The sequence below is a fragment of the Camelus dromedarius genome, chromosome 17, assembly GCF_036321535.1.
Source record: "Camelus dromedarius isolate mCamDro1 chromosome 17, mCamDro1.pat, whole genome shotgun sequence".
Classification (NCBI taxonomy): domain Eukaryota; kingdom Metazoa; phylum Chordata; class Mammalia; order Artiodactyla; family Camelidae; genus Camelus; species Camelus dromedarius.
The window spans coordinates 44,430,175-44,450,153 of record NC_087452.1 but is presented as its reverse complement, the minus strand read 5'-3'; the positions used below and the strand labels follow the sequence as shown (position 1 = coordinate 44,450,153).

The 19,979-nt window shown below is 37.0% G+C and overlaps 1 protein-coding gene across 50 annotated transcripts in view; it reads right to left on the bottom strand.

Moving 5' to 3' along the window:
• Positions 1-19,979, bottom strand: part of CLASP2 (cytoplasmic linker associated protein 2) — a 152,447-nt gene that overhangs the window by 57,788 nt on the left and 74,680 nt on the right. For 43 of the 50 annotated variants that reach the window (XM_031469841.2, XM_031469849.2, XM_064496759.1 and 40 more), the window contains 7 exons: positions 16,311-16,381; positions 13,825-13,884; positions 12,675-12,752; positions 11,858-12,025; positions 9,534-9,589; positions 8,331-8,504; positions 321-344 (listed from right to left, as the gene is read on the bottom strand). In XM_031469841.2, coding sequence (XP_031325701.1) covers positions 321-344; positions 8,331-8,504; positions 9,534-9,589; positions 11,858-12,025; positions 12,675-12,752; positions 13,825-13,884; positions 16,311-16,381 — 631 coding nt within the window. The remainder of the gene's footprint in view (positions 1-320; positions 345-8,330; positions 8,505-9,533; positions 9,590-11,857; positions 12,026-12,674; positions 12,753-13,824; positions 13,885-16,310; positions 16,382-19,979) is intronic. The other 7 variants (XM_064496760.1, XM_064496800.1, XM_064496769.1 and 4 more) reach the window with 1 other exon arrangement.

The following is a 19,979-nucleotide window of genomic DNA, read 5'->3' as shown; positions in this document are numbered from 1 at the left end:
CTTTTCCATTCTTCTGAATCTAGTATTTCAGAGACAGACTTAAGAAATCAAGAATATTCTAAAAGCTCAGGTAAAAATATTTAAGTTAATTGACTCTACTTACAACAAACAGCAACCTAACACTTGAGTAAACTGGAAAACCCAAAAACAGAGATGCTTAACCCAAAATTCAGAGAATTATGCAGCCATTTTCACATTAAGACTGCTGCTATTAAATAAGCAGTTTATTTTCAGAAACAAAGAGAATGAACAAAGATATTACACTGAATCCAAGAGCCACAAAAAGTTTCAGCAGTAGAATTAGAAAAGGAAGTTCTTACCATCCATTTTGTCAGAAGTATCCTCTTTGATGAAAGAGCAAGCAAAGAACAGAAGAAAACTTAGTTATATTAGAAAAAAAAATTATTATCCCTAGAAAACATTATTTTTAAGAAGACAGAATTCATAGCACAGACATATATATGAAGTCTGTTTTCACCTACAACATACTAGGAAGCTAAACAAGACCAAAAAAAAAAAAAAAAAGAACTGAATTGATGAGTCTGATTTTCAGCAGCCTAGGGAAGGTAGAGAAGTCCAGGTCCCAATCTTGGACCCTGCCCCATCAGGTACACCCAAGCTTGAGTCTGTGGAGTTTTTCCTAATCTAAGAGTCACCCTGCCTTGCCTCCTCTGTAGGCAAGAGGACACCCTCAAATTAGCTCTCTCATCACTATCCTGTCTGCTGCCTTGTTGCTTCCCCACCCCACTCTTAGTACTTTCAGTCCCTGGAAGACCTGAAATCTGGATAAATCTAACAACTCAATTTCTCTACCCCACTGCTGTAGGTGCCTCAATAAAGAAAATTATAAAATCACAAAGTCATGCATACTGGCACTACTAGAAACTGGGGTCATTATAAGGCTTGGCCTTAGTGACTGTGCGAAAAGTGTTAACCTACCAGGCTTGATGTCACTCTTAAGAAGAACCTACCTATGGGGCTGGCTCTTGGCTGGCCTTTGGAATTTAGTTTTGGATCCTGCTTATATCAAAGATAAGGTTATTGTGTGTGTGTGAGTGTGTGTGTTGTGGGCAGGGGGGAGGGGAGTATTAAATGCTACTATACCAACTTGCCTAGACCACTTTGCAAACACTGTGACTTATGGTGAACACCTGCTATCTTTTTCCGAGTATGGAATTCTGGTAGTTGTGGCTGGTTGTGTGGCAGGGTGCCGACATAACTACCTCCTTTCTACCCTCCTTCACCCTGGACTCAGAGTCTTAAGTGAGCTTTTCTGCGCAGAAACATTGCGCACAGGCTCTGCATTCATTGCAGGAGGAAGAAGTATGTTCTGTGTAGTCCTTCATTTTCACCTCTAGGAGGGATGACTTTGCAAGCCTGTGTGTGAACCTCCAGACTACCCGATGGGTCGTTTCCCTTGCTGATCCTGCTGTGTCCTTCTGCTATAAAAACCTCAGCCATGAGTACAGCTGAGTCCTGCTAGTTCTTCTGGCAAGTCTCCAAACGTGTGGGTGGGTTGCAGCAGGAAGCCCTGAAGAGTGCTCCTCCTCTTGTGCCCCTTCAAAGGCTGTTCTAAACCTCAAGGCCCCTCTCCGATGCCCTTTTTATTAACACATGATCCTGACTCTGACTCCTCAGGAAGTCACAACAACCTCCTGATGACATGTCTCAATGCCAACCCAGCCAAAATAGATCTGAATCTACCTCCTTTATCTCCATCCCTTCTACCTCAGTGAAATTGATGACCCATCCATATCCAAAGCTACCTCCCCAGCTATACTCTGTACATCCCATTCCTCATGCCTCTCACGAACTCTGGCCATAAACTATTTCCTCTCATTCTAGCATTTTAAATTTTCCCTTCTCCACTGACTCTACTACCTTGGGACAGAAACATATTTAACTCCTCCAACCTTAAAAAACAAAAAGTTCATTAACCTTTAACTACAGATAATTCCTACAATGTTCTTTCATCTCTTCTTGACTGTTAAGCATAGGAGTAATTTACACAGATTCTCCTCCCAATTTCTTCTGTAATCAACTGATATCTCTGGTTTCTGTCCACATGACACCACTGAAACCACTTATTTTCATTTCCATTTAAGCATGCCTAGCTGTTGAGAACAAATATTCCTAAATATGCATAGCTGTACCAAGGTTTCCTTAACACTAATTCCTGTCTCTCGTCACACCAAGCTTCCTCTTTAGGATAAAGTTTTAAAGGGTAAACTCATGATATCCCTGCTGCCAAAGGACTCAGTAGTTCAATGGAGGAAAAACTCAGTGGCAACTGCTTTAAGTAATGTATTCAGTTTTAATACTGAAAGATTACAGTAAAAACAATTCTCTAATGACTTCCAAATCTACTCTCAAGCACAGATCTCTCCCCTGAGTTCTATGCCACTATATCACAATGCTACTATACGTATCTCTTTCTCACTATACCACTGTGCCTCTGGAATACCTCTAGTTTTCATGTCTCAGAGACTACAAACTCAAAATGCATAAAAGTCAAAAACCTTTTAGCTGCTTATCCTTTAGCACCCTACCAATAGACTGACAGACTCTGAATACATAAGCATGTATCTCTGGATCCATAAATGTTCAGCCATGATAAGCAAGGCTCAAAGTAGAAGAAAACAAAGAACACGTATGTCACATCTGTATAAGAAAGTTGGGGGGTGGACAGAAAGAGAGATGGACAGAAAGAGAGATAGACAGGGAGGGAGGGAAGGAGAGAAGGAGAGAGGGAGAAAGAGAGAGAGAAAGAGAAACAAACAGAAGAAGACATAGAAGTAGAATGAGAAAATCTATCATCTAAGCCCTGGAAAGAGCAGCAGGCTAGTATTATTGCTCCTGAGTCTGAACCTGGGCTAGATGAAGAAAGAGGACAGAGGGACACCTTGCCCTTCTGTATTGAAGCAAACATGCCAATCAAATCTTAAATAACCAAAAGAAACAAATTAAGTCAATCTCAAGATACTGTTACGGCTTTCTCATGACGGGGAAAAAAAGGCTGCAAATGGCTTTGTAGTTCATATTAGAACATATTAAATTCAGTATTTCTTCTGGTACTAAAAAATAACAGATATTAAACACAATATTTTATTTTTAAGACTCAGGATCAATAAGTTTTATTTTTATCTGTTTTCCTTTTTTTCCCCCACTTAAAAAAATCTAAGTATATTTCATGCACCATAAAATCCACTCTTTTATAGTATACAACTCAGTGTTTTTAATATACTCACAAGATTGCACAACCCACATAAATAGCTAATTCCAGAACATTTCCATTGCCCCCAAAAGAAATCTTGTACCCAGTGATGTCATCCCGTTCCCCCGACTCCCAATCCCTGGCAGAACACAAACTACTAATTTACTTTGTTTCTTGTGGCTTCACCTATTCTATACATTTCATATAAATGAAATCATACAATATGCGGCTGTTTGTGTCTAACTTTAATAATGTTTTCAAGGCCCACCCACCTCATGGCAAGCATTAGTACTTCATTTTTATGTAATGTTCTCTTCTTTACGGCTGAGGAATACTCCATTCCACCGTATGCACACACCTGTTTAACCATTCACCAGTTGATGTACATTTGGGTTGTTTCCACTTTTTGGCTATTATGAATAACATTGCTATGAACATTCATGTACATGTTCTTATGAGAACATATGTGTCATATGTCTTGGGTACACAGCTAGGAGAGGAACTGCTGGGTCACATGGTAACTATGTTTTGCCTTTTGAGAAAATGCCAAACTGTTCCCATAGTGGCTCCAGTCACACTCCTCCAGCAGTGTATGAGGGTTTCAATTCCCCCGTAACCTTGCCAGCATCTGTTACCATCCATCTTTTTGATAACAGCCATCCTGGTGGGTGTGAGGTATCTCACTGTGCTTTTGATTTGTATTTCCCTGGTGACTAATGATTTTGAGCATCTTTTCATGTGCTTCCATTGGCAATTTATATATTGTCTTTAGAGAAATGTCTATTCAAATCCTTTGCCTATCTTTAAATCAAATGTCCTCTTATTCACTAAGTTATAAGAGTTCTTTTATATATTTGAGATATAAGTCCCTAATCAGATATGTGATTTGCAAATGTTCTCTCTCATTTTATGTGTTGCCTTTTCACTTTATTTGATGGCGCCTTTTGAAGAACAGTTTTTAATTTTGATGAGGTCCAATTTATCTAGCTTTTCTTTGGTTGCTTGAGTGTTTGGTGTATTATCTAAAAAAATACTGCCTCATTCAAGGTCACAAAGATTTATACCTGTGTTTTCTTCAAGAGTTTTATGAAATGACTATAACTCAATAAAAAAAAAGTAAAAAAAAAAAAAAGAGTTTTATGGATTTTTTTCTTAGATTTGGGTCTTTGATCCATTTTGAGTTAATTTTGGGGGTATGGTATGAGGTAGGGTCCAAACTGATTTCTTGGCATGTGGCTGTTCCAGTTGCTCCATTATCATCTGTTGAAAACAATTCTTTCCCTACTGCATCATCTTGGCATCCTTGTTGAAAATCAACTGATCATAAATATATGGGTTTATATCTGGACTCTCAATTCTATTACACTGGTCTATATGTCTGTCTTTATGCCAGTACCACCTAGATTTGATTACTGTAGCTTTGAAGTTCTGTTTTGAAATTGGGAAATCTGAGTCCATCAAGTTTGTTCTTCTTTTTCATGATTCCTTCTTCTATTCTGGGTCCTTTGCATTTGCATATGGATTTTAGGACCAGTTTGCCAATTTCTATAAAAAGGTAGCTGGACTTTTGAAAGGGATTACATTGAAACTGTAGGTCAATTTCCTATCTTAATAATGTATGTCTTTAAAGAACCTGGGTGTCTTTCCATTTATTTAGATCTTCTTTCATTTCTTTTAACAATGTGTTGTAGTTTTCAGGGTACAAGTGTGAAATAAAACATATATACACCTCCAGTTCCTGGCAAAGACCTCCTAAAATCCTGATTGATTTCTTAAGTGATAAGAGCACTAGGAGTACCTCTTGCTCTGATATTTGCCCTTTGACCTTGGTACCTGACAGAGCTCCTAAATCCCCTGGAACTTCCTGGGTGACAGGAGTGTTCTGGGCCTAATGAGGTCATTCCTGGTGGGCTCCAGGACAGCTTCAGAATGGGGGGTGGTCACCAGAAAGATGAAACCATGATTAGAAACCTGGAATTTTTAGCCCCATCTCCCATTCTCTGGGAAGGGGAGTGGGGTTGGAGATTGAGTTAATGAAATTATAACTACGTGATAAAGCCTCCGCAGAAACACCAGAAGTACAAGATTCAGAGAGTTTCGGGGTTGTTGAACACACCCACACGCTGGAAGGGTGGCACACTCCAACTCCACAGGAACAGAAGCTCTTGGGCTTGGGACCCTTCTGGACCTTGCCCCCTGTATTTCTTCATCTGGCTGTTCTTTCATACTCTTTAATACCCTTTGTAATAAACCAGTAATCTTGTAAGTGGACAGTTTTCTCAAGTTCTGTGAATTAGCAGTTCTAGCAAAGTTCTAGCAAATTAATTGACCCCAAGGAGCGGGGCTAGGAACCCTCTGATTTATAGCCAGTTGGTCAGAAACACAGGTAACAACCTGGACTTGCAACTGATGTCCGAAGTGAGGATGGAGAGTCTTAACAGACTGAACTCTAAACTTGGGAGGTGGGTGCTAACTATGGTTAGTGTCAGAATTGAATTGAATTTTAGGACACCCAGCTATTGTCAGAAAATTGCTTGGTGTGAAAAAGCCACACATCTGGTGTCAGCAGCATCATGTGTGTGAGAGTAAAGGAGAAAAACCAGAGTGGTTTTTCCTAGAGAAGTCTTAATACTTCTTTTGTTACATTGATTCCTAAGTATTTTATTCTTTTTGATACTATTGTGACTGGAATTGTTTTCTTACTTTCATTTTCTGATTGTTCATTGCTAGCACTTAGAAATACAATTGATTTCTGTAAACTGATCTTGCCTTCTGTAACCCTGATGAACTTGTTAATAATCTCTAATAGTTTCTTTGTTAATTCCTTAGGATTTTCTATATATATGATTAAGTTTTCTGCAAACAGTTTTACTTCTTTCCCGATCTGGATACCTTTTATTTCTTTTTCTTGCCTAACTGACCTGGCTAGAACCTCCATGATAATGTGACTAGGAAGGACAAGAGTGGACATCCTTATCTTGTTTCTGATTTGGGGGGAAAGCATCCAGTCTTTCATCATTATGTATACACTAGCTGAGGATTTTTCATAGATGTTCTTTATCAGGTTCAGAAAGTTCTCTTCTATCCTTAGTCTGTTGAGTATATTTTTTTTTAATATGAAATGGTGTTGTAACTTGTCAAATGCCTTTTCTCTATCTATTGAGGTGATCATCTGACTCTTGCCCTTTATTCTATTAATATGGTAAATTATACTGAGTGATTTTCATTATACTGAAATAACGCTGCATTCCTAGTAGGGTAATGTTTCTAATACAGAAAAGTTTTATAAAAAATTAAAAGCATTGTAATGTGTAAGAGGTTTTATTTTGGGTGATATGAATGTTTTAGAACCAGAAAGAAGTGGTGCTTGCACAACACTATGAATATACTGAATGCCACTGAACTGTTCATTTTAAAATGGTTAGTTTTTAGATTATGAATTTCACCTCAATAAATTATATAAATTAAAAAAAATTAAAAGCACTAATTAACCCACTGTTGACATCTTTGTCCAGTCCTTTATATATGTATGATTTCATACCAAATGCTGAAATCATCACACATTGGTACACCGTATCATTTGATCTTTCCTAAAAATATAACTTGTTAATGGCTGCAGAGTATATATAAGAATTATACCATAACTTAATCATTCCCCCATTGCTACACATCAAGGATTTGAATCTAATAACATCTATTAATAGAAAAATGTAATATTTTAAAAATTTCTTGATACAATTATATAGAAACACTGGATTACTGGCTCAAAACTCTGAACATTTTTAAAAAGCTTCATGGGTATTACTAAAATGCCTCTTAGATAAAGTGTTCCATGATTACCTGACACCAGCACTTTTTAACCACATTCTTTATCAATAGTTGGTAACTACTGTTATCAACTTATCGGTATTAACCATTAAGTTAATATTAACATTAACTTTCTTGTTATATTTACTGGTCTTTCAATTTGCATTTGTTTGATTACAACTGAGATTCAACATCTGATGTTCTGGGGACAATTCTGAAGTATGCTTTTTGTGATATATGTATAATTTTTCCTATAAAATAAACTCATCTGTTTGTTCATAGACATAAAAATACTTCCTGATATTTTAGCTTTTCTTGAAATATGCAGCAAAACCTTTTTAACCTTTTAGTTTTCAGCCACTTGATTTTATAGTTTCACACTTAAGATTTCAATCTGAGGGACTTTTCCCTTATGTTTTTTTGGCTTTTATGCTTAAGAATTCCTTCTCCAACCTGAGATTAGATGAATACTCAGCTACTATGCTTTCATCAAGTTGCTTTGTGTTTTTGGTCTACTTTTTAGCCATCTGGAATACATTTTTATATGGTGTGGAATATGGTTCTAACTTGATTTTGTACCAGATTGTAAGCCACATGTCTCAACACCACTTTCTGAGTAACTTATCCTTTCCTCAATGCAGCTGAGCCAACTTTATTTATCATGTGCTATGTTCATACCTAGAATTTTTGCACTTCTTACTGTGTTCCAATGATGTATCTGCCTGCCTACTGTTCCACCAGTAGTACCCAAGAGAAAGAAAAATGAAGCACAAAACAGAGATAAGTAATATGGATAACTAACCTCAAACTTTTAAGGTTGATGGATATAAAAAAACTCTGAATAATTTTGGGAATGTTATGTTTAGGCTTTGACTATGATTAAGCTTTGCAGTTTTCCCAGATCCCCAAAAGGCTTTAACTTCTTGGTCAAGGAACAGAGGTAGGAGAAAGAGAACAGAAAGCTGGGGACAAGACCAATGCCCTGCCCAAACTCCCTTAGGAATCAGAAGCTGGATGTGGCAGCAGTGAAGAACTGTGGGAGTACCACAGGCTAATCATGGAATCCAGAATTGTCCTTTGATTAAGATGATGAGGAGGACAACAGGGAAAAAAGTGGAAACAAGGGAGTTTAGATACCTGCGAATGACATTCCAAGTACAGAATCATTAAAACATATGGACTATCCTTGGCTAGCAAGAACGAATTAGAAATGATAAAAATATCACCATCATCATTCACTGAAACTGATGATGGTTCACTGAGACCACGGAAAAAACACTGTACCATTTTCCACAAGCAGCTGTCTTACCTAGTGATGCATAGGAACCTGCATTCAGGGCCCCTGCACCTAACCGCCCACTTCGCACCGCCTGCCCAGCAGCATGATGTGCCTTGGCGCCAGCAGCAGCGTTCACATCAATGTCACTTCGGGAACGCTGTAGGCTTCCTGGAAGGGAACTGGCTTTGCTACTGCCCGCTGATACTGTGGAACACAAAGCAAAGGTAACTTATATAAAACACTGCAAACAGTATAAAAATTATATAAACTTGAAACCACTATCCATGATGACAAATGGTCAAAAGGGAAGTAGTAGACAAATGGATACTAGAGAAAGTACTTCATAGTATTTTAAAAACAGAATGCCTTCGTTTCAATGCTGTCACAACTAAATCTTCTTGGACAGTTTTCTCAATATTTCTCTGCCTCATTTTCCCCTCCATAAAATGGGAAAATAACTACACACTGTAAAATTCATAGGACTGTTCTGTAGATGAAGAGATGATGTTTATGACATGAAAATGAGGCACTATACAAAATAAATAGATGACAGTGGTAAAATTTTTTTTATCTATGAGAATAATGCAGGGAGAACTAGGCTGGGAGTAGGATTATTCAGAAAATAATGCAGGTTCTGCCACTCTTAGACAATGCAAATTAAGTCACTAAATTCCTGGCCTTAGTTTTTCAGTTTTAAAAATGAGGAGTTTTAACTTAAACTATGAGTTATGACCCATTAATAGGCTGTGAAATCAACTGAGTGGGTCATGACAGCATTTTAAAGAAATGAAACCCAACAGAAAACAAAGTGCACATCACAAGTAAGGGGAAGCAGGCGTCCTGGAACTCCAGCTTATACTATATGTGTATACTTGTATACAATATACTACACAGTATATGTATACTGTATGTATACAGCTGTATACACTACACTGTACCTATTATATGTAGTATATGTAAACAACCACAGGTTCAGTGTATATGTATCATATTGGGTTACTAGGTAAAATGATTTTCTCACTTGGGTCACATTAAAACAGTTTAAAAGCTCCTACTTTTAACTGTTTAGCTTTTAAACTGTTCTAATGTGCTTTTAAAAATTGTAAAGTATAACTGTTAAAATGTTTTAAACTCTTGATGTGACCCACAGTGATAATATCTTTTCACATAGTAACTTTTACTTTATTTAGTAAGTAAAATATACTATGACTCTTACTTAAAAAGGCAATTTACCTCTTCCAGCCACAGCTGATGGGTTTGCTGTAGACCATTTGGAAGAAAAAGGGCGACTGCAAGGTAAAAAGAAATAGTTAGTAAGAAGATGTAATTTATCACTCCTCTGATGACAATTAATGAAATACTACTGAGTTTTCTGAAAGTTGAGAAGTACTTCTCATTTCAATTTCCCTTTTACAAGTCACTTTGGAACAGCTGTCACCTATCAATGGTATTTAAATTAGCTATAAAGCAAAAATGAAACAACTAGCACTGAATAAAGACTGTAAGCTCTACAGAAAATGGGACCAGGTTGCTCTTGTTCACTCTGGTCCTTAGCACACATCACATTACATTACTCTCACCATAGAGCACTCAGTAACAGTACTCTCCAACACCTGTATCCTGAGATATTTTACTTAGAAGGAGAGAGAGGTAGTATTATTATTAGCACATAGGGAATTCAGTGTAACCAAAGCCTCTCTCACCTAAGTCAAAGTGATTGTGGCCACTGGCAACTCATGCAGTTACCCTGTAGGTATAACATCATCTACAACAATGCTATGAAGTATTACTGCGCAGGGCAACAGAAACCAAGCTAGGGATACTGCTGAGGATGACATGTATGATTAGAAAGCAAAATAGCTCCAATCATCTCAAAGAATGAATCTCCTTTAATATCTTTTCTGATTATTTATCTTTAATTACAGTGGTACTCTGCAGCCCACAGAGAAATAATACAACTAAGTAGGTAATATGGATCTGGAAAATATATCTATACATTTTAAATGTGAGGAGAAGAGAGGTTAATCTCAGGCTATTGAAAAATATTCTTTAAGTTATTATTATCAAAAAATAAATTTCTTCTGTATAGCATAGGGAACTATACTCAATATCTTATAATAACCTTTAATGAAAAAGAATATGAAAATAAATATATGTATATATATCCATGACTGAGACATTATGCTATATATCAGAAATTGATACATTGTGACTGACTATACTTCAATTTTTTAAAAAGTTATTATCAAATGGTAAATTTGATAGTTGGTTAATAAACCCAGTATTATATTATTTTTATAACTGTCCCCTAAAATTGTTACTCCAGTTGGTTGAGGCAGACCACTTCAAGCTCACCGATTTCATTTATGCTTAGAGATGTTACAGTTGAGTAAGATAAAATATCTTATTTAGATCTTTGCTACTTGTAGTATGGTCTGTGGACAAAAAGCAATGACATCACCTATGAGTGTGTAAAAAGCACAAAATCTCAGGTCCCATTCCAGATCTACTGAATCAGAGTCCACATTTTAACAAGATCTTCTAGTGATTCATATATACTTTAGAGTACAGTAAATAAAAGTAAAGAAAAAAATCAACAAAGCTCATTTGAGGTGAAGAATTTATCACAAATTTAAACAGAAGTTTAGATAATTATTCTTACAATAATTTTTATTGAAATCAAACCAAATCTGTTTCTACTCTGAAAACTTACAAGTCACTGAACTTTATTTGCTACATCTCTCACAAAACTCTGTGAGTGCTTCCTTGAATTCTGCACCCCAGGTGTCTCCCTTTCTCACCCTGGTCCCAGTCCTGGACCAGAGAGTTTCCAAGGCAACCAGCAATCTTTGTAGGGTAAAGGTCTTAAAGAGACAGGAATTACAAAGAGGTAAGCTCACATTCTGTGAGCTGCTCTTCCCTGGGGAAATCTGCAGATACTTGTAGCTACTGCCTGGGAGTAGAGAAGGTATCAGAGATCTTAGCAATCTCTCAGGGCTAAAGAGAGAGAAAGTTGGGGTAAGGCTGTCAGGGTAGCAGGGTTCGAGGTAGCCAACATAATGAAGAGAGTGGATTACAGAGAACTGAGACAGATACTAGGTGGTTTTCCCCCTTGAGGGATTTGCTGAAATCTTAAGCTGTGCAAGAGGCGAGGAAGGAAACAGTGGAGTTTTTACCAGTCACACAGTTCTGTGTAAGGGTTCTGAAGATGACTTCTGAATCTCCGTTATAATTCCTCCACTACACTGCCCTAGAAATGAGCTACTTACTGCATGAACTGTTTTGGGGGTATTAAGAAAAGTATATAAATTAGTGCTTTCCAATCTTCACAACATGAACATGTAGAAACAAAACTTGAATCATTAAACTCTTCACCTAAAGACAAGTTACACAAGTATGTAATCCAACCCTTTGACAACAGACCAAAGAAAATAAGTATATTCAGTCATCATGTGAAAGCAGCCAAATACTCAACCACACAACTTAAGGAAACTGTGGGGGGGGGGGGGGAGTGCAGAGAGGAAGGTAATCAGTAATTATCATTTACATGACCTTACTTGAGACTTTCTTGTGAGCTAGATGAGGACCTGTCTGATTGTGGAAGAGATGCTACACTCCCAGAACTCTTTAGGTAAGTCTGAAGACTCTTCTGATAAGATGGCTCAAGGGAATTATACAATGTTTCAGCTTCACCAGGAAAGTGGTTTCTCAGACCCATATACGTCCTGTAAAACAAATGAACAAATAACAAAAAGAAAAAAAAACTTTAAAGTAGTAACTTTGCATGACTAGACATTAACTGTAACGTGTACTTTCAAGAACAATGAAGGCTGTTAAGTCCATAGGTTTTTAACATATTCACAATGTATCAAGTGAATACTTTCTAAATTTAACAAGTTTTGGTAGAAAGACTACATACAGGCTTTTGAGAAAAGCAGATCTCAGTTCAAACCCTGCCTGTAATCCTTACAGTTTGTGTGGCCTTGGGTAAACTCCCAAATCTCCAAACCAGCTGCCAATCTAAGGAGACAGTACATTTGTGGGATCATTTTAAGGATTTGAAAATAACACAACCAACTGCCCGACACAGTGTCAGGTACATAATACACGCTCCATAAATTAGTTCTGCTCACAACGAAGGTGAGTATGTGATGACAGAATAGGAATACTGATGAATATACAACCGACAATGCTAAGTGATCTGTTAAGACATCCAGTACAGATATAACGGAGAAAAACCAATCTCAGTTTTACTAAAGAGCTAATCAAGAATACCTGGGACATTTCTGATATTTTCACTCTCCCAATAAAATTTCTGTCAAAGAAAAGACCGAAGTATGTTTAAATTGTCACAAAAATACATTATCGACTTACTTTCTTGCCTCCACTCTGGCCTCAGCATCAGCATCATGAATTCCCTTCTTAATAGTTTCAACCAAGACGGCTGCATGTCTGTAAAATAAAACATCTTTAGATTCATGTGTAAAACTATGTATTTCACCAAAAGTGATACTGCCTATATGCTACACATCAATCACAGAGGGGCAGGGGAGGCAAAAAATAGCATGTAATAACAAATGCAAGATCTCAAGATTTCTTAATAATCCACCCCACACATTTCATTCATGTATGTATTCCTTCTGACATGTCAAACATTATAAAGCTGAATATAATTATTTTTACATGGAGTCCAGATATATAGTACTCAAATTTAAAATCTTTCATGAGTGAAGAAAAACTTTCGTGTGGTTCTTCACTAACTTACCAATATAGAAAGTGACCTGTTAGTGGTATGATAAGCTATGATCTAACCAAACTGAATAGTAGCTGCCACAAAAGAACTTAAAGAAAACCTGGAATTACATCATGCCTGTATTCAACAACAAATTCTATTTTTCAAAAGTGGGTTATAAACACATTTAATGATTTCCATAAAAATCAGCAATGTGTTCAATGTAAATGCATGTATATCCCAACCTTCAAACTTGAAACTAATGAGAGATACAGATATGCAAACAGCCAGTGACCAACTAGCTGCCTCCAACTTCCTCTTGTTCATGTCTGAGCTTCATCAGACACTGCCCAGTATATACCTGACCAACGACTCCTGACAGCTAGTGTGGAGAAACTTTCCAACCAGTCTCCCTCTCTCTCTTTTAGTCTCTTTCCTCTGGAAGGAAGTGCCTTTTTCTCCTATCTTAAATCACTCATTACTTAATTAACCGCACCTCAGGAAACCTATTTCATGTGACAAGAGATACTTCTAAAAATATGTGCCCAGTTTAACCTGGAGTATCTTATATAACCCATTATAGAACCCATTCTACCTAAGAGCCCCTCACTCACCCCACACAGAACATCACAGCTGCAATGTACGAGAGGAGCACCACAGCTTTAAAGGAAAACCAGTACAAACAACTTTACAGCAAAATGAGAAATAATGCAAAATCAATACCATCAATTTCTAAAAAGTTGGTGACAATGGGGAGGTGAGGGTGGAGGGAGAGGGAAAATCGATGCATACCTTTCCAATGAGTGAGTCTGCCACTCCTGTAACAATAAATCTAAAAATTCAAATGAACGCCTGAAAAATAAAAGTTAATTACAACTAAACATTATAACATTATATTAAGTTACATGAACTTATAACTAACACTTTCTTCTGCAATACTTCACTTGCCCCCTGAATTAATGTATAAGACATGTTTTTAGATATCTCTACTGTCAAATTAACTTACTTTTAAGGCTCCAACTATTCCTATGCTGTATAGCTCAAAATGACCTTAAGGGTTCCCCATAATTTTAAATTAAAATGTTTGTCCAAACATAACATTTAACAAATTTCATTTAATTTAAAAGATACTCATCAAACACCTGCTATGCAGTAGAAACCAAAGATACATAATGGTGACCAAGAAAGATGTGACGGATCTTCCATTTCTACACTTGTTTCCTTAAATACATATGTATTTGTGTGTTTCTGCTGAGCCCTCCGTTCTGATTCTTCAACTGTCTCATTCTTGAGCTTCTCTTCTTTCTTGGCCTATGATGACACAGTTCTGGCCTGTTTTTCTTCCTTTATTAACACTTTTCCTCCACCTGCCCTAAATAGGTGCTCACCTGGTTAGTGCTGATCTCAGTCCACTCCCCTGTTATAGTCTTTCTTAGGCAATGTCATCTGTACCCTTGGCTCTGATCATCAGCTATGCTTCTCACATCTAGGCCTTTATCTCCAGCACTGGTTCTTCATTTCAGCCAACAAGTCAAAGTGTCAACCAGCCCACAGACATCTCTACATAGGCAGTGAAGTCAACTTACACACTACACCCAAAGGACAGATTAACTTCCTACCCTCTCTAATCTACTCTTGTAGCCCATATGATGCAGATTAGGAAACGAGAAATACAGAGGTTCAATTAACTTGCCTGAAGTGACAGAGCTGGGACTTAAACCCTGGCATTCTGACTTGAGGTCACAGCCTGAAGCACCGACATCACCTCTCTTATCCATACCCATTGTCAAGTCTCATTTCTATACCTGAAATCTCTTGAATTTATTTACTGAATAAAATCTCCCTTAATCAACTATAATACAGCTTTTGTTCAGACTCTGCCTCTCTTACATGAGCTATAAGAAATCCTACTTAATTAAACCAATGCTTCTCATTGTCCCTTTTAATCACTGTTCATAACTGGAATAAAAACCAGGGTGGATGACATTACTTCCTCACCAAAAACTGCTAATGAACAATGTTAAATGATAAACAATGTCAAAATTTCTCTTCCTGATATTCAAAGCCCTCTATACTCTGGCTTCAATCTACCCTCCCAACCCCCAGCCGGCTTCTTTTCCTACTGAAACCTTCCACTCATCACGTGTTCCGGCCTCAGTGGCCCATCTGATGCACACAGCACAGTCTTACATTTCTGCTTAGGTTCAGCCCTGCTCTCTTCCCTTACAGGAACTGAATAGCTCCCCATTTTCAAGGTAATTTTATGATGCCTTTTCTGACTTCCTCTTCTCTGTCACATTCCTATTTCTCCAATTACCATTTTCTTCAATGTAAGACAGAGATTGGTAAACCTCTTCTGTAAAGAGCCAGACAGTGAATATTCCAGGCAGTAAATATTTCAGGCTTTGCAAACCAACATAGGCTCATCTCATATTTTTCTTCCTTTCACCTTTTTAATCACTCTTCAAAAATATAAGAAACAGCCTCAGCTTGTGGGCTGTATAAAACTAGATTGTTGGACAGATCCGACCAGTTTGCCTGCCAACCCCTGACATAAGAGAGAGGTAATTAAGCAACCTCCGCCAACACTCCAAATCACTTACAGATAGTAATATCTTATTCAGCTTCTTCCTAACATTCAAAGTACTTAAACAAACACATTTATGAAATAAAAAAGGGAGAGCATTCTCTACAATTTTCTTAAACACGAAGTGCACAAAGCTTCTTTTGCTGCCTTTATTGTTGATGGTGATAGTGGTGGTATTACAGATTGTAGAAACCATAAGGAGAGAGAGGAGTTCTGACTGACTGACCTGTTACGGCTGCATACTCTGGGCCAAACACTATGCTCAATTCTACTAGTGCGTAACTCATTTAATCCTCACAACTCTGGGGTCCATACCATTAGCCCTACTAACATATGAAGACACCGAGGTTCAGGGCAGTTAAATAATCACCCCAGGTAGGACCATCAATCAATCAGTCGCAGTTGTAGGACTCTAGGTGAGGCCTGACCCCAGATTCCATACTCTCTGAAAACCAAACAATTAGTGACCCAAGTAAACCAAAGCTTAATTGGATAAAACTGAAAAATACAGGTAGTCATAATAATCACTTTGTTCCTTTTCTCTTACGTGACATAAGATAAAACATTTTAATAAGGTTTCTAGAAGTCAAGAAATTGATGGCAACTAATGTTTGCACCTGACTAAGAATTAAACATAATGCAATATTCAACATAAAGCTATACTAAAAAACATTTTTCCCTCAAAACTTACCTCCTTACAGGAACTGACTTTGATGTGCAATTGCTTGTTATTAAAGGTATAAGTCTGGGTACGTGAGTATGCTGAAAAAGATATTTAGAGAAGGCTGAAAAATACTGTGTACTTCACATAATCTCTTATTCTATTTGCCTTACATTCAACTATTTAGTTACCTGAGAACAGGACAAAAATACCACAAAGTCAGGTTTTTGAAAGAATTAAGACCAGTCAGAAAGTTTTCCCAAATTAAAGTAATAGTAACGATAGTTTCAGAAGGGTAGGTATGGTTGTAATATTAAATAACAGAGACAAGTTAATTGTCTCACTGCAGGACACTGTTAGGACAATGGACTTTTGGGGGAGGGGGCACTAAAAGGACCAGGCATATATTCTCTTATTTTCTGAAGTACCATGGCTACTGCTGGTAGAAGACAGTAGCTGCTATATCACCAAAGCAGATTTTCAGAGTGAATCTACATAACCACTGGGAATGCACTGGGAAATGGTGACTTTAACTGAACTTTCATTCTGGCTGAACCACAGCTCTCCAGAATTCAGGTAAAGTCTAGTCTATATATAGTATTCTGATTTCTGTTAGTAATTTTTATGTTCTTTAGTGAAGCAAACACTAAAAAGTTTGTAATAGTCATAAGAATAAAATAGTAACCTAAGTGAACTTATTTGTCTTCTGAGCTAATGGAACAGGCTGGGTTACCTAGGAAGCAGGCTCTGAGATGGAGTTTAGCGTTCAGGATACTAAGAAATGCTCTTGGGATCAACACCTGTGGGAGGGAGGAGAAGGAGGCAGGAGCGGGTAGAGGAAGAAATCAATCTGTGATATGGCCCAAGGATATCTTCGCTCAAAGCCACTGGGGAGCTCTGGAGCAAAAAGGGCCCTTCAAAATAGTCTCAAATTGGTCTAAGACGGCCAAACCTTTACACTTCCACATCAGTCAGGTGTGGGCGGTGGGCCATAACCAAGAAAGGGCAAGACCTTGGGAAAGGCAGCTCTCTGCAAGCTGAGGCAATCCTTAAAGAGGCTGGCAGCAAAAGACTGCCTGCCAACAGTGCTTCCAGGATTGGGAAACAAGTCACTAAAGGAGAAGGTGAGTGGCACAGCAGTGTGTGCCACAACTAACTCAACCAAAATTAGAGGAAAATCACCCACAGACCTGATGTTTTTCAGGATGAGGATAATGCAACAGAGTGCTGACCTGAATATCAGTCAACTGTTACATTCAGCATGGAAGGGCTCAGTGGCCCTGCTGCCATTGGGCATCCAGAATAACCCACCTCCCAAACATTACTGTGGAGTTAAAGTCCAAGGAGTCTCCCTAGGCACAAGACACCACATAGGAGATCTCACCTACCATCCTCCTCCTCTTTCTCATAAGCTCCTTGAAATCAACCGGTGATGAACCCATACCCAACACAGTGGCAAGGATGGGGAGAGAGACTAACCTAACTACTGCTATACCATATTTGGGAGAGCTGTACAAAAGGAAAATAAAAAGTGACCCTCACAATTACAGATGACACATTCAACCAAACACCAAGTCAGAACAACTTATAAACTGTCCCGTGGGAAACAAATAAAATACAGAAAACAGGAAATAATGTAAAACAACAACAATACACCTGATTTGGCTAATTATCAGAGAAATGCAAATCAAAACTACAGTGAAGTATCACCTCACACCAATCAGAATGGTCATCATTAAAAAAATTCCATAAAAAATAAATGCTGGAGAGGGTGTAGAGAAAAGGGAATCCTCCCACACTGTTGGTGGGAATGTAAATTGGTGCAACCACTACAGAAAACAGTAGTTTGGTTGGATGCATCATCTGTAACTGTGAGGGTGACTTTATATACTTTTTAAAAGGTAGGGGAAGTAAAATAGGGTTTATTCTTGACACTGACAAAGAATAAGGAATGTCTTAGAAAATAATGAAACTGGTAAGAAAGCACAATGAACAAAACCCAGAAAAGACAGGAAAGAGAAAATACTATTTCAAGACAGTGACAGTCAAAAACTTTCTCCATACATAAAGTACATAAAGCAAGAGTTGTTAGAAAAAAGAAGTTGATAAAAACTAGAATAAGAATTTGCCAAATAAAGCAGCTTTTCAAAAAGTGAGACCATAAAGAATCTGAATAATGTAAATATCAAGCTAGATTCAGTGATGAGCAAAGTACTCTATAAACAAATTCCATATTTTGCAAATTCGAAAAGACTACCTATATAAATTAATGATGTACTAGGATGCTAACAAAATTCAGGTTATTCACTGAAGAAGAAATTACACAACCAAATATTCTGATCAAAATGTCATGAAATTATAAAGTGATAAGCACAAAAGAACCACCTGAAAATGCATACAATATCCTTAGGTAATTCAAAGAGAAAGTTGAAATGGAAATTTTAAAAGACTGAGAATATAGAGAGAACATGGTAAATCTAAATCACTGAATGCTGCTAATGCCAAACTCAGAAAAAGCCTTATAATATTAAATAACAAAAACTATGACAAATTATCTAAGGATATACCACAAAAATAAGGTGAAAAAACAAAAAACGGGGTAAGTTATATCAATTTAAAGAAAGGAATTAAGAAACATAAATACAGAAACTAAAGAACTAGAAAAAATTAAGGAATGCCACTGGTACCAATGAAACTAAAACTTGAAGCTTATAAAAGAGCCATTACAATGTCTCTGGTTATTGTTTAAAAAAAATATATATATATACTAGTATAATAAGAAAGAATGGCAATAAAACCACAGTGGAAGAGACTTTTTTTTTTAAATTAAGAAAATATAGTATACAACCTCAAGTCAAAGATTCTTAAAATCTATGTGAAATTGATATTCTGAGAAAACACAAATAACCAAAAACATTTCAAAAAGAAATGCAAGAATGCTTAGTCTAAAACATTAGAAAAGTTATTAGATAACTTTAAGGGTCAGCAAATCCTAATAACAAAATATGTAAAGCAGGAAAATTATAGAAAATTTTATTAAAAACTCATATTAAAACAAATGCCCCAAAGTGGGGGAGGGAAGCAGGGTATAGCTCAATGGCAGAGTATTGTGCTTAGCATGCAACTTATCTCCATTAAAAACAAAATAAACAAATAAAATAAATACCCCACCCTAAAAAAAAATTTTTTTTAATATGCTATGTCTTTGGGGAAAAAAAAAAAGCCAAAATCTTAACTAAAGTATTAGCCAATTGCAACTAGCAGTATTATAATGTACAATGGCCAAGCAGAATCTAGTTCATGAATGACAATGGATAAATGAAGAGAGACAATTATTTCTAAAGATACTAAACAGATATTTCATAATATTCCACATCTATTACTGATCAAAATTTAGCAAAATATGAACAGGAGAAAATTCTCATAACCTAGTACAGAGTATCCATAGAAACCCATCCCAGACACAGTATTTAAAGTATTCCCATTAAACTCAGGGATTAAACAGAGATCTCAATAATTTCCACTATTTTCCAACACTGTTACGAAGGTGCCAGATTTAGAGAAGCTTAAAAGTATATTAAAACAGGAAAAAAAAAAAGGGACCATTTTAGTAAATAGATTCTTTGATTTGTTCACAGGCATTGGATTTTACTTCTGAAAAAAACCTTCCGGTACAGCAGTATTAGAAAAAAACTTCAT